The sequence below is a fragment of the Canis lupus genome, chromosome 3 (genome assembly GCF_011100685.1).
Source record: "Canis lupus familiaris isolate Mischka breed German Shepherd chromosome 3, alternate assembly UU_Cfam_GSD_1.0, whole genome shotgun sequence".
Taxonomy (NCBI): Eukaryota; Metazoa; Chordata; class Mammalia; order Carnivora; family Canidae; genus Canis; species Canis lupus.
This window is the reverse complement of record NC_049224.1, coordinates 71,479,069-71,505,932: the sequence shown is the minus strand read 5'-3', so window position 1 is coordinate 71,505,932 and position 26,864 is coordinate 71,479,069. Positions and strand designations below refer to the sequence as shown.

At 50.9% G+C, this 26,864-nt stretch overlaps 1 protein-coding gene across 1 annotated transcript in view; it reads left to right on the top strand.

The window, feature by feature from the left end:
• Positions 1-288: 288 nt before the first annotated feature.
• The window catches only part of EVC2 (EvC ciliary complex subunit 2), a 126,644-nt gene continuing 100,068 nt past the window's right edge, over positions 289-26,864 (top strand). The window contains exons 1-6 of the mRNA XM_038533701.1: positions 289-627; positions 7,388-7,442; positions 11,118-11,284; positions 14,419-14,487; positions 16,224-16,410; positions 21,225-21,334. Of these exons, the coding sequence (XP_038389629.1) occupies positions 289-627; positions 7,388-7,442; positions 11,118-11,284; positions 14,419-14,487; positions 16,224-16,410; positions 21,225-21,334 (927 nt within the window). The remainder of the gene's footprint in view (positions 628-7,387; positions 7,443-11,117; positions 11,285-14,418; positions 14,488-16,223; positions 16,411-21,224; positions 21,335-26,864) is intronic.

Here is a 26,864-nt window from a genome sequence, read left to right as displayed (position 1 = left end):
GGTCTGGAGCAGCCTCCGGGTTCAGCCCGGTGTGTGCGTGCGTCAGGGAAGGCTTCCTGGAGGAGGTGGTTCTGCGCTGAGAACTCGGGCAGGCATCCGTGGAGGAGCGCTTGGAATCCCTGAGCTCTTTGGGAGCAAAGGAGTGACGCGATCTGCTTCGGATCTGGGTGGAGCTGAGGCTCCCGGGCGGGGCGCGAGCAAACCCCAGTGGCGCGGCCGCGCTCCCTCCCTCTCACGCCGGTCCCCTCCCCGCCCCCTCCCCGCCGCCTCCCCGCCCTCCAGCCGCAGATGCCCGAGTCGGTTCCAGAAAACTTTCCGGGGCGGCTCGCACTGAGCATGCTCCGCGGCGGGGCGGGCCTGGGGTCCGGAAGCTCCGGAGGCTCCGGCGCGCCCGCAGCTGCGGGGTCCCAGGTGCCGAGGGCGATGGGCTCGGGGGGCGCCGCGGGGCGGGCCACGTGGGTGCTGGCCGGGGGCCTCCTGGCGGCCGCCCTGGCGCTGCCCGCAGGGCCCGGGGCCCCAGGAGGCGGGTTCCCCGCGGGCCCGGGGCTCCTCGAGCGCCCCCTGGGCCGGCAGCGCCCCCCGGACCCCCCAGCGGCTGCCGGTGCGGGGCCCCTGCGGACCGCGCAGGTAAGGAAGGCCGCCCCACCTCCTCCTGTGGCACTGGAGTCGCCGCTTCGTCTACACCCGCGGCGGCGGGGAGGCCCCTTCGAGTGAGGGAGATTGGGGGGGGGGGTGGGCAGGGTCGGAGCGGGATGCTTCGGGTGTACCTCAGTGCGTGGCGCGCAGGCCCGCAGCGCCCCAGGGAAGGTGGAGCCCCACGCGGGGCTGTGACCTGTGCAGGGCGAGTCGGTTCTCTTCTTGTGCCTCCGATTCCTGGGCCCTAAGCCTTTGCAGCTTCTACCCCACAGGTGGGTGCTCTACCCCGCAGGTGGGTGGAGGCTCGGCGCCTTCCTGGAGGCATCGTGCCTGCAGAGGTGAGCACATCCCCGAGTGTAAGCGGTTTGTTGGAAGAACAGTTGGGATTATTGGCTGGAGTTTTACTGACAGCCCCATCTTGGTCGCTGAATTTATCCACTTCCCATCAGTCCCTCCCTCTGTGGCCCTAAATTTGGGGATGCACAGAGCCCTGGCTGTCTCCCTAGATTCCTCCAAAGCTGGCCACCAGTTTTTCTGGATGCTCTGGGATGCCTGCAACCCCCCTCTCAGCCCCGAGATTCATCCTCACCCCTTAGCCTCTGGCCTTTGGTGACCACTTCTTCTGGTTCTCCTCCACCCTCTAATTTGTGTTCTCCATCACCCATTTCCCCCCATGGCTGGTGTCCTGGATGGGTGATCTGCCCACGGGTGTACCGGTGACCACTTCCCTTCCCAGTCCGCAACCCCTCCCACCGACCCCTGGCAGAGCTAGGATTCTGTTCTTAGGCCTGCGCTGTTCAGTGGCCTCTCCCCTCATTCACTGCCTTGGGGTCCTCGCTGTCCTTCCCCAGGGCCCAGCTCCTCTGATCCTGTTGGGTTCTCTACCTGCAGGCCCCAAGGTGCTTGCTACACTTGCTACACGTTTTAAATCTGTAAATCTCTTAAAGGAGATTCTTTTCATTTTCTATTATTAGGTTTTCACTGAAGAAGACTAAGTAATAACACTATGTCAATTTACTGAGCTTTAAATTACACATTTCAAGAGCTTGATGGCCACATGTGTTAGAGGCTGCTATATTGGACAGCCCAGACTATGGAACATCCTCACCGTGGTGGAAAGTTCTATCAGAAGTTTGTTGGAAGGAGAGAAGGCCCGTGAAGGGTTGAGTGGACAAGAGGTTCTGAGTCATCCATTCACTTCCAGTGCTCATGGACGGCTTTCCAGGTGCCAGGCTCAGTTCTGGGTGCCCGGGATATAAGAGAACAAGACAGCCTCTCTTCTTAAGACATCAGCATTCTTAGGGCAGGAGAAGGAAACTAGACAGTGGTGATTTAGGGTGCAGAGAGATATAGAGTGGACTGGGAGAGATGGGGATGCGCACTCTCTAGTCGAGTGGCCAGGGAGATTCCTCTGAGGAGGTGATGGGTGAGCCGTGCCCTGAGTGGAATGAGAAGGGCAAGGTCATGTCCAGGAGAAGCGCTTTCCTAAGTGCTGTGATAGTGAGGCCAGAGGTCAAGTGTGCTTGGTGTCGTCTAGGACCAGCAAGGAGGCCTGGGGGCTGCCAGAGCAAGGACAGGGGTGGAATAGGTGAGGCCAGAAGGGTGAGGAGGGGCCAGATCAGGAAAGGCCCTGTGGCTTTTGCTCAGGATCCCGGCTCTTATTCTGAATAAGATGGAAGCCATGTGGGTTTTGAGCCAGAAAGCAGCATACTGTGGCTCACCTTTTTAAAGCACCCCGGTGGTAGGGGTGAGGATAAAGGACAAGGGCAGAAGTGTCAGCAAGAGAGGGGACGGGTGGGAGACCGGGCCAAGACGGAGGAGTACTGGACCAGGGTGGTTGTTAACGGTGGGCTGCTAGCTGTGGGGTTTCTGATGTATTTCGAAGGTGAAGCCAGTGGGATTTGCTGGGATTGGCTATGAATTGACAGAGAGAAAGAGAGGAGTCAAGGGGAAGCCAAGGCTTTCAGCCTGAGCAAGTGGAAGAATAGGGACACCAGTGGCTAATACGCTGAAGCCTCACGGGGCCATTGGGATTTCTGCTCTGGTCTTGCTGAGTTTGACCAGGTGGCTGTGTACAGTAGAGCGTGGGGCGAGCAAGTCTGGATTTGGGTGAGGGATCGGAGCTGGAGCTTTACACCGGGTGGCAGTCAGTGTAGGAGTGGCTGAGCTCACCTGGGGAGTGAGTATGGCTCAGGGAGATGGAAGCCTGAGGGCAGAGCCCAGAGCCCATGGCCAGGAAGGAGGAGATGAGAACAAGCAGCAGGTATGACAGGAAGGGAACCCAGACTGTGACCCAGAGGCCTGGGGAGGAGAAGGCCCAGCGTGGGCAGACTAATGCCCCCCAAAGCCATCTGCATCCCAATCCCCAGAACCAGTGAATGTGTCAGGTTACCTGGCCAAGGGGAATTAACATCCAAGGTGGAATTCCAGTTGCTAGTCGGTGGACCTTAAAGGAGTGAGCTTTTCATGGATTATCTGGGTGGTCCCGATGTAATCACAAGGGGCCAGGAGTGTAGAAGAGAGGGTGGAAGAAGGTCACAGTGATGTGGGATGAGGATGCTGCTCTTGACGCTGTGTGCAGGGAGGATGGAGACTTGGCCATTGAACAGGGCCTTGCAGAGGTCATGGTGACCTTGACAGGGGGCTGCTGTTTTGGAGAGAGGGATAACCAGGGAGGGGAAGGCCCGGCATTGAAAGGGGCCATGGACTGACACCTGAGCATGGTCTCTGTGAGAGCAGGCTGCTTCACTTGGCCGAGGGGCCCCCAGAGAGGCACCCCCGGGCTGGCGACACCCAGAAACCAGGGAGACCTCTGAGAGTATGGCAAAGGGCCCCTGGCACCTGGGGCTACCGAAGGCCTTTGTGGATTGTTTGCTCCTTTGGAACCTGCCCCTGCCTCTCGCATGGTGGAAATGTTTGTTGGGAAGGAGACCACCAGCCCTCTGCGAGGTCAGGGACCACATCTGCTTTGCTCACCTGGTGGTGTGGAGCCTGCCATACAGCAAATGCAAGTTGAAAGGGTGGCTGGGAAATTCCAGAGGGCAGGCCATGTACAGACGTGCAGTTGTGTGGGTGTGGGGTGCACCTTGGAGCCACCAAGCACTCCAGAGACCTCACAAATACATATTGTGTGAGTTAACCGGCTTTCTTTTTTAGAAGAGTTTTGGATTTTAGAAAAATTGAGCACATAGGACAGAAGGTTCCCATGCATCTGCCTCAGTTCCCACATACAGTTTTCCCTCTTACTGACTTTTCTTTTTTTTTTAGATTTTATTTATTTATTTATTTGACAGAGAGAGAAAGAGAATGAGCTCACAAAGGAGGGGGAGCAGCAGGCGGAGGGAGAGGGACAAGCAGACTCCCCGCTGAGCAGGGAGCCCGAAGCAGGACTGAATCCCAGGACCCTGGGATCATGACCTGAGCCCAAGGCAGAAGCTTAACTGACCAAGCCACCCAGGTGGCCCCCTTCCCTGCCCCCCCTTACTAACTTCTTACACTAGGATGGTACATTTGTGGCAGTTAATCACTCAGATTGATAGATTATTGTTAAAGGCCATAGTGTATTCAGACTTCTTAGCTTGTTTTTGTTTTTGTTTTTAACCTAATGCCCTTTATCTGTTCTAGGAGTGCATCCAGGGCACGCAGTTACTTTTGGTCTTCATACCTCGTACCTCACACCCTTTAGGCTCCTCTTGGAGCTTCAGACTTTCTTTATTTCTGATGAACTTCGCAGTTTTGCAGAGCCTGTCGGGTGCTTCATTGGCTGCCGCATCCCAGGGTTTGCCTGGGTGCATCCTCTCATCATGGTTCATAGCTGTTGGCCTTGACCATGGCCTCCTGGCTAGAGTGGTGGTGGCCGGGTTTCTCCACTGAGAAATACCCCCTTTTCCCTGTTTCTGTGCTATGCTTCTTAGGAGGAGGGCACAGCCTGGCTCTGTGCTGTTATCATGAGATTTTTCTCCTGCCAGATGGCAGCAGAGACTACTCTTGAGGAAGAGGTGCCTCTTTCTGCCTTGTGGAAGGCACTTTCTGGACGTGGTGGCCCTGCTGGCCACACGCTGCTGTGTAAGAAGACTTGGGTCCCCTCACATTAGGTATGAGGGGCTGGGAAGACCTGCAAAGCAGCTCCGAGGCATGGCTCCTGCTGCCCGGTCTGTGTTACTTTGGTGTGATGCAGAGACGTGTGCTTCTGCTTGGAAGAGATGAAAGAGCACAGGGGGCATGGAGAGACCGGAGACTCTCCCTGCCCTGCCCGTGGGGACACCACTCCCCTCCTCAAGGCCACCAAGGCTGACACTTCAGTACATCTTTCTAGATTTTTCAACATAATATATGGTCATGGCATATTAAGTCGTGTGCTGTTAATCATATAATTATTCATTAAATATGTAATTAATATGAACTGTTTTATTAAACATCACGTATACTTTGTATGTTAAACATAGAAATGAATATGTGTAGATAAATAGGCATACAAGTAAAAATTACTATATATAAATAAATATATCTTTAAATGAATATGTAAACACAATTAGTAGATACACAATAGACTTAAAGGATAAAAATCCATTTTTATTAAGTGGGATCATATAGTTTTGCAACCTAGTGATTTCACTTGAATCTTAATGTTTTTACTAGGTCAACATAGATCTTTATTTATTGGTTCCATTTATTCATGTTTGCAATGCTGATAAAACACACATCACCTAAAACTGACCATTTTAAACATCGTTAAGTATATGGTTCAGTGACATTAAGCGCGTTCACACTGTTGTGGAGCCACCACGAACCTCCGTCTCCAGAACTCTTTGTCTCAGCAAAGCTAGAACTCTGTGCAGGTGAAACACTACCTCCCCCAGTCCCCCTCCTGCGGCCCCCCTCCCCCGGTCCCCTCCCCTAGCAGCACCACCACCCTTCTTTCTGTCTCTGTGGATCATTTGTCTTTTTGTGGCTGGCTTATTTCCCCGAGCACGATGTCATCAGGGTTTGTCCGTGTGGTAGCAGGTGTCAGAATGTCCTTCCTTTGAGGCTGAAGAACTTTCCTTCGTCTGGATGAACTGTATTTTGCTTCTCCACTGTTCTGTCCATCTGTGGACACTTGGGCTGCTTCCACATCTTGACTCTTGTGACTCATGGTGCTGTGATACCTCATTGTGATCCCACTTTCAGCCCTTTAGGGTGTGCCCCTATGTGTTGTATTGCTTAAAATGGGTTTTTTTGGTGATGAGTCTGGTGTGGACATGGAATAGGAAAAGCATGGGAAAGAGGAGGGGGCTGCTTGCACAGGTTCTGGAGGAGGGAAGCACGCTGCTCGGGGGCCACATGGGCAGAGGGAGAGAGGATCCTTGGGCAAGTGTCTCTGCAAGGATCCAGGGAAGAAGGGGTTTCACTGGTGATTTGAGTACCATGAGGTCACGGGATGGCAGGAGGGAGGCAGGAAGAGCTCGGGGCTGGGTCTCATGCAAGGCTGGCCAGGTCTGGCTTCTTCTCTGCCTTCTCTGCCTGTGTCCTCACCTGTCCCTGCATTTCCCATCTCTTTGTCCCTCCATGAGTGGATGTCATATTCCAGCCCTGTGGACCGGCCTCTTCCTTGTAGCCGGGAAAGCTGGTGTATGTCATCCCAGGAGAGCTGCTTCAGCCTGGGGTCTCTACAGAGTGAGTCTGAAACACACGGCTCTCAGTGGCCAAGGGCCCGGGCTTGTGTGACCACAAGCAAAGGATATAGGGAAAGCCTTCCAAGTGGGCAGAGACAGTGGCCGCACAGTTTCCTCTCAACCCCATGCTCTCCTGCCCAAGTGAGGGCTCTTCCAGCCATAGGAACTAGCTGAGGCCAGAATGTCCCACTCAGCTCTTGTGGTCTTCACTGCTTGCACATATCCTTTCTCACTCCATTATGTGCAAACCAGCACATCCAGAGCTGGGCTGCGTGCGTTCAACGCTGGTTGTGGGACCTGCAGGGAGTTATCTAGTTATCTGTGTGTGGGGATCTTACTGTAAAGAGAGAATGATATTTCCCTGGCTTATCATAAAGACTATTCATATATTAGAGTGCACAGCAGGGGACCCAGCTCATTTAGAGGGCTCCAGCCAGGGCAGTTTTTTTTTTTTTTTTAATAATTATTATTATTGTATTATTTTCTAGTAGAAAGATCTGGGCCTTTCTGGAAGCTGCTATTTTACAAAGGTGGGCTGGGAGAGTTGGCCCAGCCCCATTTGGACATGTGTCATCACTGAGCAAAGTGAAGCAAGCTGGGAGGAGGCTTTGGGGTCTTCACTTTTTTAGATGAGGGTCTGAGACTCAGGCTGAGAGACTTGGCCAAGGACACACAGCAAGGGAATGGTTCCACCCACAACCTAGTTCTCTGGACTCCTTATCTGGTATTTTATGAGTCACTCCATAGGAACTTGCAAGGTCTGGGGAATTCAGAGGCTGGGGGTTCAACCAGTGTCACAGGGTTAGAAAGAAGCTGAGCTGGGATTCGAACTCAGGTCTGAGAACATGAAGTTTTGACCACACAGTGCTGCCTTCCCGGACAGCTTCCCAAATGCAGTTACGACCAAGTTGCTGGCCATTGTGGGAAAGAGGAGGTAATCCTGTATTCCTGGTGGGGATGGTCCACCTAGAAAAATTAATTTCAGATTTCTGGATAAAAGCGCAACTCATCTCTGTGTGAGCCATTTACGAGAAGACTTTCAATCACTTCTTAGGAGCATTTCTTCATTAGTGACTTTTGCCTTCTGAATTTTTTAGGACTTACCCCGTTTGATTTGGCGCAGTGTGGAAAGCTCTCGCTTTAAAACTGAAGGTAAGTTTTTCTTCTGCTTGGTTTTTCGTTGCTTTGACTGCAAAGGAAAATTGGACCCTAAAGCCAAAACCCTCCTGCCTCCACCTCCTTCACACTCCACTGCTCTGCCTCCCTTGGGCAAATATGACCTATCATCCTGGGACCCTACAGAGCAAGGGCAGTGTGTTGCCCCTCCAGCAGCTGGCTGGAGCTGTAGTGTGCGGAACAGGATTCCCAGTAAGGTGGCCTGTCCCTATTCTTCCCCAAAGGAGTCTGATGAATACAGAATGTGCAAAGACTACAGAATGAGTTTCCTGCGGCTGTTTTCACAAATCACAAACTTTGTGGCTTAAAACAATGCAGACTTAACTCTCTTAGTGTTCTGGAGGGCAGAAGTGTGGAACCCATATAGCTGGGCTGAAGTCAAGGTGTGGGCAAGGCCGCACTCGCTCCGAGGCTCTGGGGAGAATGTTTGCTGCTTTTCCAGCATCCGTGGCTGCGCTCCTCACCTTCCTTGGATCCCGGCCCCTTCCTCCATCCTGGAGCCAGCAGGCCAGCATCTTGCCTCAGTGGTCAGGTGGCCGCCTTCTCTTCTGCCTGTCGGCGCCCCCTCTGCCTCTGTCTCATAGGGACACCTGGGATTACATTTCCCACCCCCCTAGATAATCCAGGCGATTTCCTCCGATCAACAACCTTAGTGTAATCACGTTTGGGAAGCCCTTGTTGTGTACAAGGTGACATATTTACTGGTTCCCTGGACTGGCGTCTGTGATCACTCAGCCGATCAACCAGGTGATGGAAATTGAGCTGAAACTCACCTACGAAAAACAGAACTTGCTCATCTTACACCTGAGCCACTAGGCGTGGGCACTGCTGGCTCCAGGGGCTCGGCCTGCCGGGGCTACATCTTTCTTTTTCCATCTCAGCCCTGCTCTCCTGTGGTTCCCTCATTCCTGGGAGCCTTTGGGAGCAGTAGAGGAAGACTTCCCAGTAGCTTGGCAGGAGTTCTAGGGAAGACCGGTGGGCTCGGCCTGAGGCCTCTCCCTGTCCCCAAGCCTGTCACTGGGGCTGGGGGAAGGAGTATTCTGGGTTCTGTGCCTCATTCTGCCTCTTGGGGACCGGGATGGGCTGGGGTCCAGGCTGGCCCGCTTGTCTGCAGAGGTGGAGCAGGATGCTTACTGAGTAGAGGAGGCGCTGCAAAACCATCTTTCCACCCAGAGTCCACTTGGCACAGACTGTGAATACACCTTCCTCAAAGATCCTGATTTATACCAGGGATAGACAGATCTCACTTACTTGGAGAATTAAAAAGTGTTTCCTTTGTCTTTTGTTACTCTCTGCACACTTTATATTTTACAAAATCCAGTATTTTCTTTTGAGTAAAATAGGTTGAGGTGATCTTACTGCATTCATAGAGACCTTTTATTCATTCAGTAGCCAAACTCGTTGGTGAAAGGGAGCCCAATGTGCTACTCTGTGACTGCATTAAGAGCAGGGGACAGGCATTAGGGCCACTAGGAGGGACTTCAGGGAGGGCTTCCTGGAGGAGGTACTCCTCACAGAGTCCTGAGAACTGAGTTTAGCAGGGCAAAGGGGATGGAAGGAGAGGCTTCCAGGCACATGGCAACCAGAGGCAGGAGAATGAGGGTGTAGCCAAAGAACTGCACAGATGGTACACATGGGCCCTTGTGCTGATGGCAGGAATGGACCGATGATATGCTGCGTGGTTATAGTCACTTCGTAGCATGAATTTCTTCTGTACTGTCAACACCTGCCCTCATTTGAGTCTTCCTTAGAGCCCGTGGCCAGGCCTTTTGAGGACCGGGGGCCATAAACAGGTCACCAGAGATAAAACCTGGTGTGGCCTTATGGTTTTATGTCTAGCAAGTCTGCTGAGAAAGCATGTGTCACATAGGCTGAGGGGCCAGGCAAGGGTCCAGAGATGGGCGTCCCGTCTCCTTGGCACCCGTGTAATTTACTCAATATGTTCCTGAGTTAGCAGCCGGCCTGGGAAGGCGCCCACTTGCTTCCATGGAGAGTCCCCGTGTGCTCACCTTTATTCCCGGTCCGACGTCATGACCTGGCTCAACCACAGACACTAATCCAGAGACAGGATACTAATTTTATCCAGTTCTCATCTTTTTTTCTTTTTTTTTCCCCCAAGTTTTTGTTTCTTCCAACCTTGATTTTAAAATTATGAGTTTTCAAAAGCATTTCTGGTATGTTATGGTATCAATACACCATAACAAAGACTGAACAATGAAGTCGTTCTTTTTTTTTTTTTAAGATTTTATTTATTTATTTATTTATAAGTCAATCGGAGAAGGACAAACATTATATGGTCTCATTCATTTGGGGAATATAAAAAATAATGAAAGGGAATAAAGGGGAAAGGAGAGAAAATGAGTGGGAAATATCAGAGAGGGAGACAGAACATGAGAGACTCCTAACTCTGGGAAACGAACAAGGGGTGGTGGAAGGGGAGGAGGGCGGGGGGTGGGGGTGACTGGGTGATGGGCACTGAAGAGGGCACTTGATGGGATGAGCACTGGGTGTTATGCTATATGTTGGCAAATTGAATTCCAATAAAAAAATATATGTATATATAAAATTAACAACTGAGGGAACACTTGTGCTTAAAAACAAAAATGATTTTATTTATTTATTCATGAGAGACACATAGAGATAGGCAGAGACATAGGCAGAGGGAAAAGCAGGCTCCCTGTGGGGAGCCCGATGCAGGACTCGATCCCAGGACCCCGGAATCATGCCCTGTCGCCAATAAAATCATTCTTAATTAAATTACGGTGTGCATCTGGATAGAAGGTAAATGTTTAAAAACATACAACTGTACAGTCCAAGTCATTTGAAACATTTGAATTTCTGGCTGCGAGCACTGAGAACTCCTCAGCATGTTCACGTGTGGCCTGACATCTTTACTCCTGCGGCAGCCCTGTCTCAGGGATATTTTAGCCACATTCCCGAGTGAGGGAACCTGAGGCTCAGAATGTCTGGGGCTACATAGACCGTCAACACCCACTCCTGACAGCCCTGCCAGTACGGTTTCTGTGTTAACCCACGGTGCTCATGATTTTTTGACATATATTGACATAGAGCAAATTCTAGAGGGAGCCGTTCCCATTGGGTGGCTCTACAGGCACTGTGTCTGGCAGTGGACCCATCCTCCTCATAGGAGCCATCAGGACACTCACCCAGGGCCCATTCTGCTTGAGACAGTTCGTCAGAAGGACCCAGTGGAGGGAGACCTATTTTTCTGTCCTGTTGGGTTAGGGAAACTGAGGCACAGGGAGATTAGATGACTTGCCCAAGGACCCACCTAGTGGCAGAGTCAGGATTTGAACCCAGCACCATCTGATGCCCTGTGTGTAGGAATCACCCAGGTGGTCTGATTTAGTGTATCGGAGAGGGGGTCCAGTAAAGTGCCTTTTAGCCCACACCCACAAAGAGCAGCGCACACTTTGAGAAGCCCTCTCCTTAAGGCTCCCTAGCCTCCCACCACGTGAGCATGTCACATCTTTCTGGCAAAGAGATGATAGGTCCTTTGTTCATTTATTCCTTCACTTCGTTATTTTCAGCAAACACCTCGTGGGGGCCTTCTGCGTACATGCAACCTGCCTCCCGCGTTCACCCTGATGTCTTACTGCCTTCCTGCAACATGTTTTTGCTGTTTTGTAGGGGGAGCACCCCTTGGAAGGAAATTCAGCAGGAAAAGTGGAGTCTTTAGCCCACTCCCAACTTCTGCAGTGTCCAGTGGGCCAGAGACTCAATCCATGGTTGCTTTTACTCCCTCGTGGCCCAAGAAGACTTTGTTTAAAAGAGAGTCTCCTATAACACACCACCTGGTAAGTGACACGTTTGGTACTTTAACAGAATTCTCAGAAGTTGGAAAGAAACCGGTGTGGGGCCAACTGTGTATACCATGCCACAGGCTTTGATTCAGAAGAGCCTGTTCCTTCTCTTGTGCAAAGTACAGCTATTATTCTAAAGAGCTTTCTCTTCTGTATGACATCTAGTATTTAAGATGGACAGGAGGTGTGAACCTGAGCAGTGGGCTGCTGGTTCTGAAGCAGGGCTCTGGGTTCTTTTTATTATTATTTTTAAAGATTTTAATTTATTTATTCATGAGAGACACACACACACACACACACACACACACAGACAGACAGAGGGAGAAGCAGGCTCCCTGCAGGGAGCCCGAAGTGAGGTACCATCCCAGGACCTTGGGATCACGACCTGAGCCAAAGGCAGATGCTCAACCACTGAGCCACCCAGGCGTCCCAGGGCTCTGGGTTCTGGTCCACCTGGCCCCATGTGCTGCCAGCGGTCATAAACATGCTGTGGCTGACAGCAACGGGGAGCGCTGACCAAGTATTTCCTCTGAGCCAGGTGCTGGGCTTAACACTTGATTTGCATGATCTCAGGAGGCCTCAGTACAGATTCCCGCAACAGGTATGATTTTTATTTCCATTTTGCAGACAGGGACCAGGTTAGAGAGATGGCCAAATGTGTTGAGAGTCCTGCAGGTGAGGCGGCAGAGCCAGGATGCCAAGCCCCTGCCCTTTGCTGTGGCTCGACGTCCTGCTCTTGCGTTCCGTTCTGTTTTATGTGTTGGCATCATGTAGAGCTGGCTTTCACTTACAATTTCGTGACCTAAGATGGTGTGAGAGCCACTGAGCGCGGCCAGCAGGCTGCCGTGGCCACGAGCCCCTGCTTGACTGCCTGCTGAGTGGTTGCATTAGTTTCTTAGAGCTGCTATAACAAGGAACCACCAACTTGGTGGCTTAAAAGAGTGAGATCCATTTTATCACAGGTCTGGAGGCTAGGAGTCCAAAATTAGGGTGTTGGCAGAGCCATGTACCCTCCAAAGACTCTCCAAAGGGGAGAATTTTTTCTTGTGTCTTCTACCTTCTGGTAACTTCCTTAGCTTATGGTCACATCATTTCAATCTCTGCATTGGGACTCTCCAGAGAAACAGACCCAATCAGAGTTATGTGTGTGTAGACAGAGAGGGAGGGAAAGATTTATTTTAGGGAATTGGCTCATGTGGTTGTGGGGCTGGCAAGTTCAAAATCTGCAGGACCAGCTGGAAACCCTGGGATGAGCTGATGCTACAGAATTCCTCTTCATCTCAGGAGGTCAGTCTTTTTTGGTTAAGGCCTCAGCTGATTGGGGGAGGCCCACCCACATCATGCAGGCTCATCTGCTTCACTCACAGTCCTTGGATCTCAGTGCTAATCTCATCCAACAGATGCCCTCACATTAGCATCCAGGTGTGTTTGGTTAAATATCTGGGTGTCTCAGCCAAACCTGCACATAAAGTTTACAATCACGCTCTTTCTATCTTCACATGGGCTTCTTGTGTGTTTGTCTTTTCCTTTTCCATCACTCATAAGGACATGTGTCATTGGATCCAGGGGTGACTGAAATCTAGAATGACCTCATCTTGAGATCCTTAGCTTAGGTATGTCTTCAGAGACCCCTTTTCCAAGTAAGATCACATTTGCTGGGTCCAGGGGTCAGGATGGGGACCTCTCCTTTTTGGGACCCACCATGCAGCTCTCCCCCTCCGCCCCCCACCCCCCCGCCCCATGATCACTCTTGGTCTTTGCAGTCCCCTGTGGCAAGGACAGGTGACTTGTGGCCTTTCCTATCACACTTGATGCTCTGTCACCCGTCCTGTGTGTATTTGCTCAAAAGCTGTGTTTAGTAATGCTCAGAAGAACAGAAAGCCAGGTGCCTGCACAAGGGCTCTTGGACTCAGGGTGCTGGCATGTCAAAGGCATTGGGGAGGTGGTGGCTGGAGAGCACACTGGGGTCCAGGGCCTGGGCACCAGGCTAATGCTGGTGTGATGCTGCATGCACATTGTCTACACTGTCCTAGGAACATGGCTTCCCTTCTCTGCTGCCTTATTTCTGTGCAATAAGAGGATCATGCTCTGGAGAGGGGATGTGTGGAAGAATCATAGTACATGGAGTCACACAGCCAGAGTAGAGTCCTAGCTTCCTGCCCGTGTGACTTTGGGCAAGTGAGTTAACCTTCCTGAGCCTTAAGTTTCCTTATCTGTAAAATGGGAGCAATAGAACCCACGTATGTAAAGGGATGGACATATGGCTGGATTTGGGAAGTAACAGCCACTGTTATGATGATTATATCACTAAGGGCTGCCTTTGTTGGCACATAACTTCCCACTGAGGGAACTAGGTGGGCAGGGCAGAGGGCGGAGGTGTGGCCGAGGACAGCTTCCCTGGTGTGAGGGGTCAGAGTCCGATTCAGTTTAAAGGATATGTCCGATTCAGTTTAAAGGATATGTCCGTAGCATGAGGACCATGCCCTGGGGCCGGGGGGTGGGGGACGAGGGCGGGAGGTGGCAAGAGAGAGACCAGCAGATATGGGTTGTGATTATGAGGGGCAGTGGGGGCTGGCATCCGGTGAGTGGGCCCTGGCTTTCCTCTGGGATGTTACAGGGGAGCACAGCAGAGATGGAGGAGGCCAGACCTGGGGGGATCTCCTGCGGGGATGGTGTATCAGCGGCTCCAGTGCACTGTGATCCGAGCTGGCTTGGCCACTGCTCTGTGTGGCAAGTGGACCCCATCAGCCAGTGCCCCAGGGCCACGCAGGGCACATGAGCCATTGCTGTGGGACTTTCCTTGCTCACATTCCTTTTGTCAAAGCATCATCTCCAGCATGCTGGGTCCTCATGCATCCCCCAGACTAGGAGAGACCTCCGGTATGACCACATGCCCACATCCTTTGTTCCTCATGGGCTTTATGTTCTAATCCTTTTAGTAGTCTCTTAAAACATTCAAGATTACTTAAGGCAGTTATTAAACTAGAAGAAGTAAATCTCTATCCTTCCTTTAAAAGTTCGTGTGTATTTATGAATCTTTTACTTTTTTTTAGATCGAATGCTTTTATGAAACATGGGTAGCGCGCATTTCATTTCTAATCATTTAATCATTTCTGTATTTTTTGTAGTATGGCGACATCTCAAGAGATGTGCAAGGAACTGCTGAGGATGGAGTGATTTTTCAGAAATGTGCAGTGGTAGGTATTCATAGGCAGCTTATAGTTGGAGAGAAAATAGTTGGATTTTGACCAAATCATGTCTTGGTAGAGTTATATATTTAGGACTGGCAAGTCATGGAGTTATCCACCCATGTCCAGACATATAAGGGATGAAGTGATGTACAAGGGATTTTCTGTTTCATATCATGGCACCAGGGCCAAGAGTTTCGGTAGCAATTAAACTCCCATTTGTGAAAATGCACTGTGATCATTTTGAACAGGAAAGAAAGAATGATGCATTTTCTTTCATGATTGATACGGTGCTTCACAGTTTAAAAATTTTATTCTCGTCTTTAAAGCCTCTGATCCTTACTCATCCTGTGAGATGGCATTTCACATTATCATTGTGTTGGGGGTCCTGGAGACTGCCCTCGGGTTCCATGATTCGCTGGCAGGACTCACACGACTCAGGAAAGCTGGTGGTCTCACAGTTACGGTTTATTACAGCAGAGGGTGCATATTAAGGTCAGCGAAGTAAAAGGCACCTAGGATGGAGTTGTGAGACCAGGCGCAAGCTTCCCCTTGTCCTGCCCTGGCAGAGTAGTGAGGCTGGTGTTTCATTTTCTGGAGCACTGACGTGTAACTTCACGTACCAAGTATTGTCCACCAGGGACGTGTACTCAAACCTTGATGTCTGGGGGTTTTGGTGCAGCCCATCATGGAGGCATGCTGTGTCCATGCAGCTGGCCTCAGTAACTGGTCTGCAGCCTCTCCAGAGGTCACCTTGACACAGCTTGGCTCACGGCCCCCACCTCTAAGCATCCTGTTAGCACAGATGGCCTGTTGGGGCCCAAGGCCACAGGTGTATAAGGTGCTCTTCTCACACAAGATAGTCCAAGGGCTTTACCTCCCAGGAGTTGGCCAAGGGTCAGTCCTTTCTTTGAGGTGTGCAGGGTCTGGGCAGTGCACACCTGCAGAGTTAACCCTCTGCTGTACAGCCCTCGATTTATCTCAGGCCTTCAGCCGTCCTGTTCCCCTCCCTAGATACAGTGCCGGAAACTGGTGCTACCAGTTTCTCCTACGTCCTCCTAGGGATGTTTCTGCCATATGTGTGAGTGTGTGTGCATGTGTACCGGCATATATAGACATTTTTTCCCTCTTTCCCCAGCTCCTGCATCCCTTCTGGCAGGGCTGGATGAAGGTGGGGCAGGGGTAGTGGGAAAAGCTTATCAGAGAGTGGGAACAGGGCATGGTTGCAGAGGCCAGGCGGAGAGCTGAGCTGCTTGGGCCACCAGACCACTTGCAGCAGCCGAGCCGTTCAAACCCACGACCAAGCAGAGCCCACCTGAGGGAGGCTGGCCTGGAGGTTGGACACTGACTTGCTCAATCCTCTAGGTCACATGGCAGGCAGATGCCCTGGGCAGGGCACTGGGGCCGGGCTCAACCTACAAAATGAGAGCACAAGGAGCCTTTGTCTGCATTTCTTGGTGACACCAATCGCCACAGTCTCCCCAGCCTGACTGTGGTTCTGTGCTTCAATATTTTTTCTTCTGTTTCTCTGTAGGATTAATCTTACTGCATTTCAGGGTCCCAGTTACTTTGAAACTGTCACCAAGCAACAGCTTAGTGAGAATGAGCCAAAATAGTCCTGGGGCCTTTGAAATCCCATCGGATAAATTCTCAGGCACTCCTTCTGCCTGAAGCTGAGCTGGGGGTCACGTTAGGAGGTTGGACTTAGCAGCAAATGACAGCCCTCCTGTCATCTCCTGTCCTAGGTGTCCGGGCAGAGCGAATTGCAGACAGCTCAGGTGAGACTGCTCGTGGACAACACCAGGACCCCTGCGGCCACCAACCTCTCAGACCTGCTCCTGCTCGACAACATCACTGGCCTCTCCATTAGGGGGTCGACCGGAAACAAGACCTCGGCAGGATTCCAGGCTTTCAGAAAGAAGTTTCTGCAAGGTAATAGCAGTGATAGCAGTGTATCAAGTCAAGGAGGGAAAACGAACATAGATACTGACAGAGCGTGTGATGCACAGCAGACGTGTTCTTAAACACGTGACGTGTGTTCGCTCACAAAGGACTTTATGATCAGGTATTGAAAGAGGAGACACCACTCAATACCTGCACCCAAAAAGCTGGATTTATAATTTAGGTTAGAGAGAGAGGTGGGATTTAGGGGAAGAGTTTTTAAGAAGTAGGTATTTTTATTATATATTAATTTTTATTATGAAACATTTCAGACGTAACCAAAGATAGAGTTCAAGTCTATCCCTTGCCAGATGATGAGAGTTATCCCTCAGGGAAATGCACAGCTTCTGTTGGGGTGTGCTGGGTCCAGGTGGGAGTGGTTTGACACCAGCCCTGGAAGCATGTGCACGAGACCTTCCTGCACGTTCTAGTGTGTCCACGGGAGTACCTCCCCGCTGATGGGCTGGCTTTCAGAGCACCGTCACTGGATGGCTTTAGAGGTGTGTTTCCTGAGGAAAGTTATCATTGGTTTATTAAGCAGATTTAAGTGAATTCTGGGATTGGTTGTTACCATGACTTCAGGACTGTCCATTTTCTTGGGATGGTGAAATATCTTTGACTCTGGGTACCTGTCTCATTTACAGAGGAAAAGACTGTGCACCCTGTACCCATTACGCTGTAGTGCCTGTCACGTGCTCAGGACTCACCTCTCCGCTTCCCTGTGATGGCCCATATTGCTCAATCATGCCACACGCTCCCACTGAGCCTAGACAGGGCCTCAGAGCCCTTCTTGACCTTGACTATTGACAGAAGCTGCCAGCAGAGTTGGCCCACAAGCAGCCACCTCTTTGCTGGCCGTGGTTTCAGCAGTGTCATAAAAACTGTTAGGATGTGTCCCAACCAAGTGATCCTTCGTGCCTTCCCTCTAAGATATAAAAATAAATCCCACTAGTCCTTAAGCTAGTGTTGAGAGAACAGGACATGGGGCCATGAGCAGAGTTGGAGCAGAGACCAAGTGAGGTGATGTGCCCTGGCTCTGCCTGGGTCCCTCCCAGCCCCTGGTCCAGCAGGCCTGCCTCTCTCCTCTCAGTTCCCCAGCGGCTTCCAGCATCTGTGCTCCTGCCGGACAGACCACACTCATCACTTTCCCCCGCCTGTTAGCTCGGCATCCCCTGTGCCCCTGTGTCTGCTCGGGAGGCCCCCCTCCCCTCCCCTGCACCTCACTTACCTGCCCTCCTGTGCTTTGCCCAGCTTGGGGCCGCGTGCCTGTCCACACTGCATTCTGAACCCCACCAACCCTGACTTTTGCCTGCCACATGTCCCCAACACCAGCCTCCTCTCCGTGACTTGGGACAGTGACAATGCCTGCTTCAGGATACGGCTGTAAGGAGGAGGGGGTTAATGCACTGAAAGCCTGACCTACAGAAGCGTTCCCCGTGCCAGTAGCGATTTTGTGGTGATTGTTTTTATTCTGCATGTGTGTGTGTGTGTTTGGGGGGGTGTCATGTGGAGCACAGGTGATGGCCCCAGCGGAAGTGGCATCCTGTTCATTCCCCGGGGGAGCGGGTGCAAGGCACCCCCTCATCCTCAGCCTCCTGCTCTGGGCATCGCAGGCCATGAAGTCTCCTCTGTCTGCCTCGGGGCACCCTGTAGGGTCCATAGGGCTGGCACACGGCGGCACACTATGCGGGCAATAAGCCACTGTGCCAGGGTGAGGGACCTTCACTGTGGTATCATCAGTCATTTCGGTCACGCTGTCTTTGTGAGTCTCACAATTTACCATTGCGTAAAAATAAAATGAAGGTGTTGAGGATTTTTAAAATAAAAATCCAGGTGGTTCCATAGGCTCAGCACTCATTTTTCCTCTGCCTTTACGTTTTGTTTGTTTGTTTGAGGTCTCAGCACATTGAGCAATGAAGCACCTGATAGCCTATGAGGGGCTAACCCTGAGCCCTGTGGCAGGTGTAGGCAGAGCTGGAGCACAGGCTTAGGGCAGTCAGGCGGCCCTGCTCACTGGCCGGCAGAGCAGGGTGGGCGTTGTCACCCACTGGCCACTGCAGGCGGGCACTCTCAGCCAGCAGCCCACTCCCGGGGTCAGATCGGCTGACCTGCAGTGCCCACCCAGACCTCCCAGTGGGTGGGGTGCCCTGCTGGGTGAGGAAGGGACGCCCTATGTCAAGAGTTTTGCAGTGACCTCAGGGGACAACCCTGACTTCATCTGCAGGAAGATCCTCCAGCAGTGACCTGCCAACACCTCCCTTTTGCAGATTCTCAGGGAAAAGTGAAAGGTCTTAGGAACGAATCCCCTACAAATTGAAACCCAAATATATTTGAGGCTATAAGGAATTAAAATCTGAGATCAAAATATTTGCTCTTATAAGTTTGAAGTCCAACATTTTCTAATTAAATTAAAATTCCCCATACTCTCTCTTCCCAATATTTTATCCTATCCACCCCCACCACCCCCCCCACACACACATACACCACCCCCCACCACTGCCCAGAGATTTGTAGCTGTCTGGAAGGGGTTGTGGTTCCTGCAGCAGCAGAGTGGTGTAGCTCCTTTGTCTTGGGAGCTGAATAAATTGAACACCAGGTTTCTCATGTGCCTTACTTCTTTTTTTTTTTTTTTTTTTTTTTTTAAGATTTTGTTTATTCGTAAGAGACACAGAGAGAGAGGCAGAGTCACAGGCAGAGGGAGAAACAGACCCCACACAGGGAGCCTGATGTGGGACTCAATCCTGGAACTCCAGGATCATGCCCCGGGCTGAAGGCAGACGCTCAACCACTGAGCCATCCAGACATCCCTGTGCCTTACTTCTTTTTTTTTTTTTTTTTTTTTAGTAATAAATTTATTTTTTATTGGTGTTCAATTTGCCAACATACAGAATAACACCCAGTGCTCATCCCGTCAAGTCAGTGCCCGTCACCCAGTCACCCCCACCCCCCGCCCTCCTCCCCTTCCACCACACCTAGTTCGTTTCCCAGAGTTAGGAGTCTTTACGTTCTGTCTCCCTTTCTGATATTTTCCTACCCTATTTCTTCTCCCTTCCCTTCTATTCCCTTTCACTATTATTTATATTCCCCAAATGAATTAGACCATATAATGTTTGTCCTTCTCCGACTGACTTACTTCACTCAGCATAATACCCTCCAGTTCCATCGACGTTGAAGCAAATGGTAGATATTTGTCATTTCTAATGGCTGAGTAATATTCCATTGTATACATAAACCACATTGCAGAGTTAAGGGGACACAGGAGAGCATCCTGTGTCTGTCCCCACAATGGACTAGGACTCACAGTAAGAAGGAAAGAAGTACTGATTCATGTACAACATAGATGAACCTTAAAAAAAATCTGCTCGGTGAAATAACTTGAACACGAACAACATGTATTATACGGTTCCATTTCTAGGAGATGTCCTGAAAGACAAATCATTATCTCCCTTACCCCCAAACCAGATTAGTGGTTGCCTAGGCCTTAGGGTGGCTGTGGAAAGTGACTGCCTTTGGGCATGAGGTTTCCTGTTAGGGTGACGGGGATGTTCTGAAATCAGATTGTGGTGATGGTTGCACAGCTTTGAATACACGAAATTCCTTGAATTGCACACTTAAAACAGATGAACTGGGTGATACATAAATTTTATCTCAAAGCTGTTAAAAAAAAACCAAAAGTATCATAGCCTCAGCCCCATCACCACCCCGTCCAGATAAGAAGCCGGTGTCAGCTCTGGCAGGGCACAGCCGTGTCCCTAGGCCCAGCACTCTGCGCTTCCACTGCGCCGTGGCTGAGGTTTGGAGGCGTCTGTCAGAACCGGGACAGAGATGTGCCTTTGGGTGGGAGTTTATGAAGTGGCTTCCGGCTCAGCTGGGTGCCTGGAGCCCACCTGGGAAGGTCAGGTCAGCAGGAGGTGGGCAGGATGTCTCCAACATCAGATGGGAGGGTCCCTCCAGGAGGCGGGGCTGAGAGCACGCTGCCTCTTGCAAAACAAGAAACCTATAGTGGTGACCCCTCCGTCCCTGGCCACCCTCGCCTGGGGTTCCTCTCTTTCCCAGCTCTTTGTTCACCTTGGGCCCTGAGTGCAACCTGTGTCTGGGAGCAGAGCTGCCTTCTCTGGAGAGCCGGGGTTTTCGGATCGCTTAGAGCTGCAAACCCTGTGTCCCAGGGAAGCTTCCCCTTAAATACAAACAGTTACATTTTGTAGTGAAGCAATCGAGGGCCAGCTAGATAGAGACCACGGAGCTGGAGGGAGCCCCACAGTGAACCCACAGTGCCACATCCCGCCTCCTGGAGCCCCTTGCTGTGCTCACAGAACCCGCTGCCCGGAGGGGTCAGAGTAGTACTTGGTGTCCATCTGCCCACCGAGGCCCAAAAGTCCCATGAAGACACTTTTCTTTAGTTGTGTGAACAGGAATTTGGGAGAATAAATAGATTCCTGCCTTGATACTGGATTTCCCAAATGTGGGAGTTAAATGTTCCCCAGGTTAGGAAGACTGAACTACCCAGTCCTGGGCAGTGCTGGATGGGGCAGGGGGTCCCCAGGTGAGACAGCACAGGGGCAGAAGGGGGTCACCCAGCTCCTTGCACCTGCTGACAGCCTCTTCAGGTGAAAAAGAGGGGCCCTGTGAGCGGGCACGCACCGTCCCCACTGCTGGCCCCGAGCCCCGAGCGGCGCCCCTGCTGTCCACGGTGGCTGTGGCTGTGAGAGTAGTTGTGTTGGCGGCCTCCATTGACGTGGGGCTCCTCTGGGGCACGGCGGACCCATGGGCCCCTCTCCATTCACGCCTGCTTTCTCTCTGAGCAGTGGGAGACTCCTTCTCGGTCAGCTACACAGCCTCCATCAAGGCCGGGGAAGTGGGCAGCGGAGAGGTCCTCCTGCTTCCTGCCCAGCTCACCTTTCAGAGCTCCGCACAGGTATGTCCTCCTCCCTTTGCTTTCTGTGTCCTCACTGTTGTTTTATTTATTTATTTTTTTAATTTATTTTTATTGGTGTTCAATTTACTAACATACAGAATAACCCCCCGTGCCCGTCACCCATTCACTCCCACCCCCCGCCCTCCTCCCCTTCTACCACCCCTAGTTCGTTTCCCAGAGTTAGCAGTCTTTACGTTCTGTCTCCCTTTCTGATATTTCCCACACATTTCTTCTCCCTTCCCTTATATTCCCTTTCACTATTATTTATATTCCCCAAATGAATGAGAACATATAATGTTTGTCCTTCTCCGACTGGCTTACTTCACTCAGCATAATACCCTCCAGTTCCATCCACGTTGAAGCAAATGGTGGGTATTTGTCATTTCTAATAGCTGAGTAATATTCCATTGTATACATAAACCACGCAGCCACTCTGGAAAACTGTGTGGAGGTTCCTCAAACAGTTAAAAATATACCTGCCCTACGACCCAGCAATTGCACTGTTGGGGATTTACCCCAAAGATACAAATGCAATGAAACGCCGGGACACCTGCACCCCGATGTTTATAGCAGCAATGGCCACAATACTCACTGTTGTTTTAGAAGCTTTGACACTTAGAGCACGGTGTCTGGGAGCCCCTCCCTCCCTCCCGCCCTTCCTTCCTTCCTTCCTTCCTTCCTTCCTTCCTTCCTTCCTTCCTTCCTTCCTTCCTTCTTTTTCTCCTTCCCTTCTTCCTTCCCTCTCTCCTTCCTCCTTCCTCCCTTCCTTCCCTGCTTCCTTCCTCCTTCCTTCCTTCCTCCCCCTCCTCCCTTCCTCCCCTCCTTCCTTCTTCCTTCTTCCCTCTTTCCCTCCTTCCTCCTTCCTTCCTCCCCTGCTTCCTTCCTCGTTCCTTCCTTCCTCCCCCTCCTCCCTTCTATCCTTCCCTCTTTCCCTCCTTCCTTCCCTCTCTCCTTCCTTCCTCCCCTCTCCCTTCCTTCTTCCTTCCTTCCTTCCTTCCTTCCTTCCTTCCTTCCTTCCTTCCTTCCTTCCTTCCTCCCCTCTCCCTTCCTTCCCTCCTCCCCTCCTTCCTTCCTTCCCTGCTTCCTTCTTCCTTCCTTCCTTCTTCCCTCTTTCCCTCCTTCCTTCCCTCTCTCCTTCCTTCTTCCTTCCTCCCCTGCTTCCTTCCTCCTTCCTTCCTCCCCCTCCTCCCTTCCGTCCTTCCCTCTTTCCCTCCTTCCTCCCCTCTCCCTTCCTTCCTTCCTCCCCTCTCCCTTCCTTCCTTCTTCCTTCTTCCCTCTTTCCCTCCTTCCTTCCCTCTCTCCTCCCCTCCTTCCTTCCTTCCCTGCTTCCTTCTTCCTTCCTTCCTTCTTTCCTTCCTTCCTTCCTTCCTTCTTTCCTTCCTTCCTCCCCTCTCCCTTCCTTCCCTCCTCCTCCCCTCCTTCCTTCCTTCCCTCCTTCCTTCCCTCCTTCCTTCCCTGCTTCTTCCTTCCTTCCTTCCTTCCTTCCTTCCTTCCTTCCTTCCTTCCTTCCTTCCTTCTTTCCCTCTTCCCTTCCTTTCCTCCTTCCTTCTTCCTTCTTTCCCTCTCTCCTTCCTTCCTTCCTTCCTTCCTTCCTTCCTTCCTTCCTTCCTTCCTTCCTTCCTCCCTTCCTTCTCTCTCTCCTCCTTCCTTCCTTCCTTCCTTCCTCCCTCCCTCCTTCCTCCCTTCCTTCCCTGTTTCCTTCCTTCATCCTTGTCTCCCTCCGTGATACTGAATTCCAGATGAGTGTGTAGTCCCTGGAATCTCACACGCTCTGCTGTGAACCTGGCTCCCTTAGCATATCATTGGGACCTCTAGTAATTACTTAACTTCTGTGGGTCTGACATAGGGTTATTATAAAGATAAGCAATCAGTAGATTTAAGTTATTTTCACTGTGTCTTGGTATAGTAAGCATTCAACCAGTAGTTCCTATTTGTACGAGTTTGCAATGAGCTGCCTTAACAAAGTTCCACAAGCTAGATGGCTTTAACAGCAAAAGAAGTCAGTTTTTTCATGATCCCGGAGGCTGGAATTCTGAGATTAAGGTGTGAGCAGGGTCGGTTTCTCCCGAGGCCTCCCTCCACAATGCATAGACAGCCTCTTCTCCCCATGTCCTCACGCAGGTGTCCCTCAGTGTGTCCTAATGCCCTCTTATTCCAAGGACACCAGTCAGATGGGATCAGGGCCGCCATAATGACCTTATTTCAGGTTACTCTCCTCTGTAAAGTCATAAGGGAAGAGAGAAAAAAAATCAAACAAGATGAAATTAGGGAGACAAATCATGAGGGACTCTTCACTGTAGGAAATAAACAGAGGGTCCCTGGAGGGGAGGGGTGGTGGGTGGGGTAGCTGAGTGAGAGGATGAGCACTGAGTGTTGTATGCAACAGATGAATCACTGACCTTTATCTCTGAAACCAATAATATGTTATATGTTCATTAATTGAATTTAAATAAAAATTTAAAAACTTATTAAAAACATTAATAAATAACAACAACAGAGTCCCCACCTCCAAATACACATGAAGTGCTTAGGTGGCCAGGGCTTCAGCATATGGATTCTGAGGGGACACGATTCAGCCTGTGACACCATTACTGTTAGTATGTTCATGGTTCCTTCGCCTTTTAATCTGTGTAGGCAGCGAACATGGTTGGTTGTATGCCATGCTGGGTGCTGTGCTGGGTGCCGTGCTGGGTACCATGCGCATCCTGGAGATGCAGGAGTAGGAGATGGCGTCCTTGCCATTAAGGAGCTCATGCTCTAGTTACTTTGGTCATTCGGTTCTGACTTCAGCTTCTGGAGAAAGGACCTTTGACTAGATGGGGAGGGTGAGGCTCTGAGTGTGACAGCCCAGGTCACGGGACAGAATCCGAATTGGCCCACACAGCTGTGGCCCCTTTCACGCGAGGCTCAAGGACCTGTGTGTAGCTTTGCTGCTGCAATAAGAAAAAAAAAATCTGAGACAAAATGAGATAAAAAGGAAGATTCCAAAAAGGTAAAGACCAGCTACAAGGAAACTATTAAATCAAACTGTCAGAAGAGACAAATGTCTCAGAAAATAATTAGGTACAAAGTCAGGAACAGAGGACAAAGAAAGATACAAAAATAGAGATAAAATCGCCCAGAAGAAATACCGCCCCAATTTCGGAGTACAGGAAACCAAGTAAGTTAAAATCAGAATTGAAGAAGGTGACAGAAAAAAAAAAAAAAAAAAAAAAAAAAAAAGAAGGTGACAGAAACCAGCGGTGGAAATTCAGAACCTCAACAAAACTGAAAGTCTCCACCTCCTCCTGCCAGAGCTTTAGGACCTCAAGCCCCTGGAAGCACCTGGGGAAGGGGGGTGGGGGTGAGGATGGAGGAGTGGAGTGGGAGGGGATGGAGGGGGGATGGAGGGGATGGAGGAGGAGGATGGAGGAGTGGAGTGGGAGGGGATGGAGGGGGGATGGAGGGGATGGAGGAGGAGGAGGATGTGGGAGAGGGATGGAGGGGGAGGATGGGAGGAAGGGAATGGAGGGGAGGATGAGATGGAAGGATGTAGGGGAGGATGGGAGGGAGGGATGGAGGGGGAGGACGGGGAGGTAGGGGAAGGATGGGAGGGGGAGGGGAATGATGGGAAGGTGGAATGGAGGGGCTCCTCACTCACTCCAGGGCCACCCATCTGTTCCCTTGCTTGGTGCCTTGTCTGTCCATCACACTGACTTTATTTCCTTAGGGAACCCCCACCCCTACTCACTCTATGAGACCAGGGACCTTGTCTTTCCTATTGACACCTGTGTTCTCTGTGCCAAAAATAGAGCCATGCACAGTAAATGTGCAGTAAATGTTAAATAAATGAATGAATAGTAAACTAATGAATCTTGGGCAAGTTTTATTTCTTAACTTCTCTGAAGCTCAGTTTCCTTGTCTTCAAAAAGGCAATGATCATACCAGTGTCTCCATTCTTATGTGGGGACAAGTGAGATGTGTCGGTCTACAGTAGCCTGTAATTTTCTACTCCCTCCAAACTGTCTGGGGCTCTCTGGGCCATTCTGCAGGTGGAGAGTGAAGTGCGCACCTGCCCTCCTAAAGATTCCAGACTTCTGGGCTTCACTGGTCTGTGTGCTGGGCCTCTGCCTGCTGGCCCTGGTCGACCAACAGTATCGCCACGATGTAGATCCTGCCATAGAGAAGAGTCCTGGGAGACCAGTGTTTGCTGAGGGAATATGTGCTGGAAGTTGACAAGGAGCTCATGTACCTTGTTCTCAAGTTACTTCACCTGGTTGGAATTGCCTGACCCTCGGGTGACTGCAAGGCTTTTGTCCATGACCATCCATAGACCATCCATGATCATCCATAGAAGGTCAAGTGTATTTAGGGCTCAGTGAGACTTTTATCAGCTGCACGTGAGAGCAGTGGTTTGCTCTGCTGGTCAGTCATTCCCAAGATGTTTTCTAAGACAAAGGAAAAAACAGTAACAGTTATTTATTAAACAGGCAGGTGCCCGACAGGATAGAATCCTCCAGTGGAGAAGGGGTGACCTCTGACACAGCTGCGCCTGAGAACCATTGCTCAGCTGTGCTTCACAAGTGGTGCTGAACCCCAGAGAGGGGTTCAGAGTCCCCTCCCCAACAACGAGAGGAGCAGGAAGCTTCTCCCCTGGCTCCGTTCTCCTGTTCACTTGTTAGAATTGCGTGAGGGTAATAGCAGCGATGGTGAGAGCAGGCGGTTTCACGTCATCACAAACAGAAGGGCGAGTGGGTACAGGACAAAAGGCATTTTGAGAGAGAGAGAGCCCACGTTCACATAGCTCTTACCATGGTGCATTGTAGTAATTGTTCTATTTCTAGTTATTGTCGTCAGGTTCTTACTGTGCCCAATTTATCAATTAAATTGGATGCGTGTATAGGAAAAAACAGCGTATCTAAGGTTCACTACTGTCTGGGAGTTCAGGCATCCACTGGGCTTCCTGGAATGCATCCCCGGCAGGTAAGGGGAGCCAGCTGTCATTCCCACTCATGAATTCTCCAGCAGGAGGTGGTATTGACAGAGGTGCATTGTGTTTGGAGCTGGAAGCTGCTTTCTCAAACACGCACACGTCCCCCAGCATCAGAGAGAGTTAGATGAAACAGGCCCTACATGGTACATGGTGGAGAGGGGGAGGACCTAGAGCAATCATGTCAAGCCTCTTATAAGGGATTATGTAAACATCCTGCCCGCTTACACAGTCACCCCGTACTCTGCTTGGCCTGTGTTTTCTGACTTCATGCTGTGATCTAAAACAGGTTTCGCAAGCCTTGAAGTTTCTGTAGTAAGCACAGAGGTGAGGATTTACGTTTTGCAAAGAGATGAGGTCAAGCTTCATAGCACACTTGAAGCTTCTCTCTGCTTAGACCTTGGGTGTCAGAAAACACAGGGTGGAGGGGCCAAAAGTGGGAAGAGAATAAAAAACTGTGATCTTGAGTGTGGGCTTCTGAATGCAGCCTCAGGTGTCCAGGGCCGGACCCCGAAACTCACAGGGCATCAGGATATTCACGAAAAAGGGTGTTGGGATATT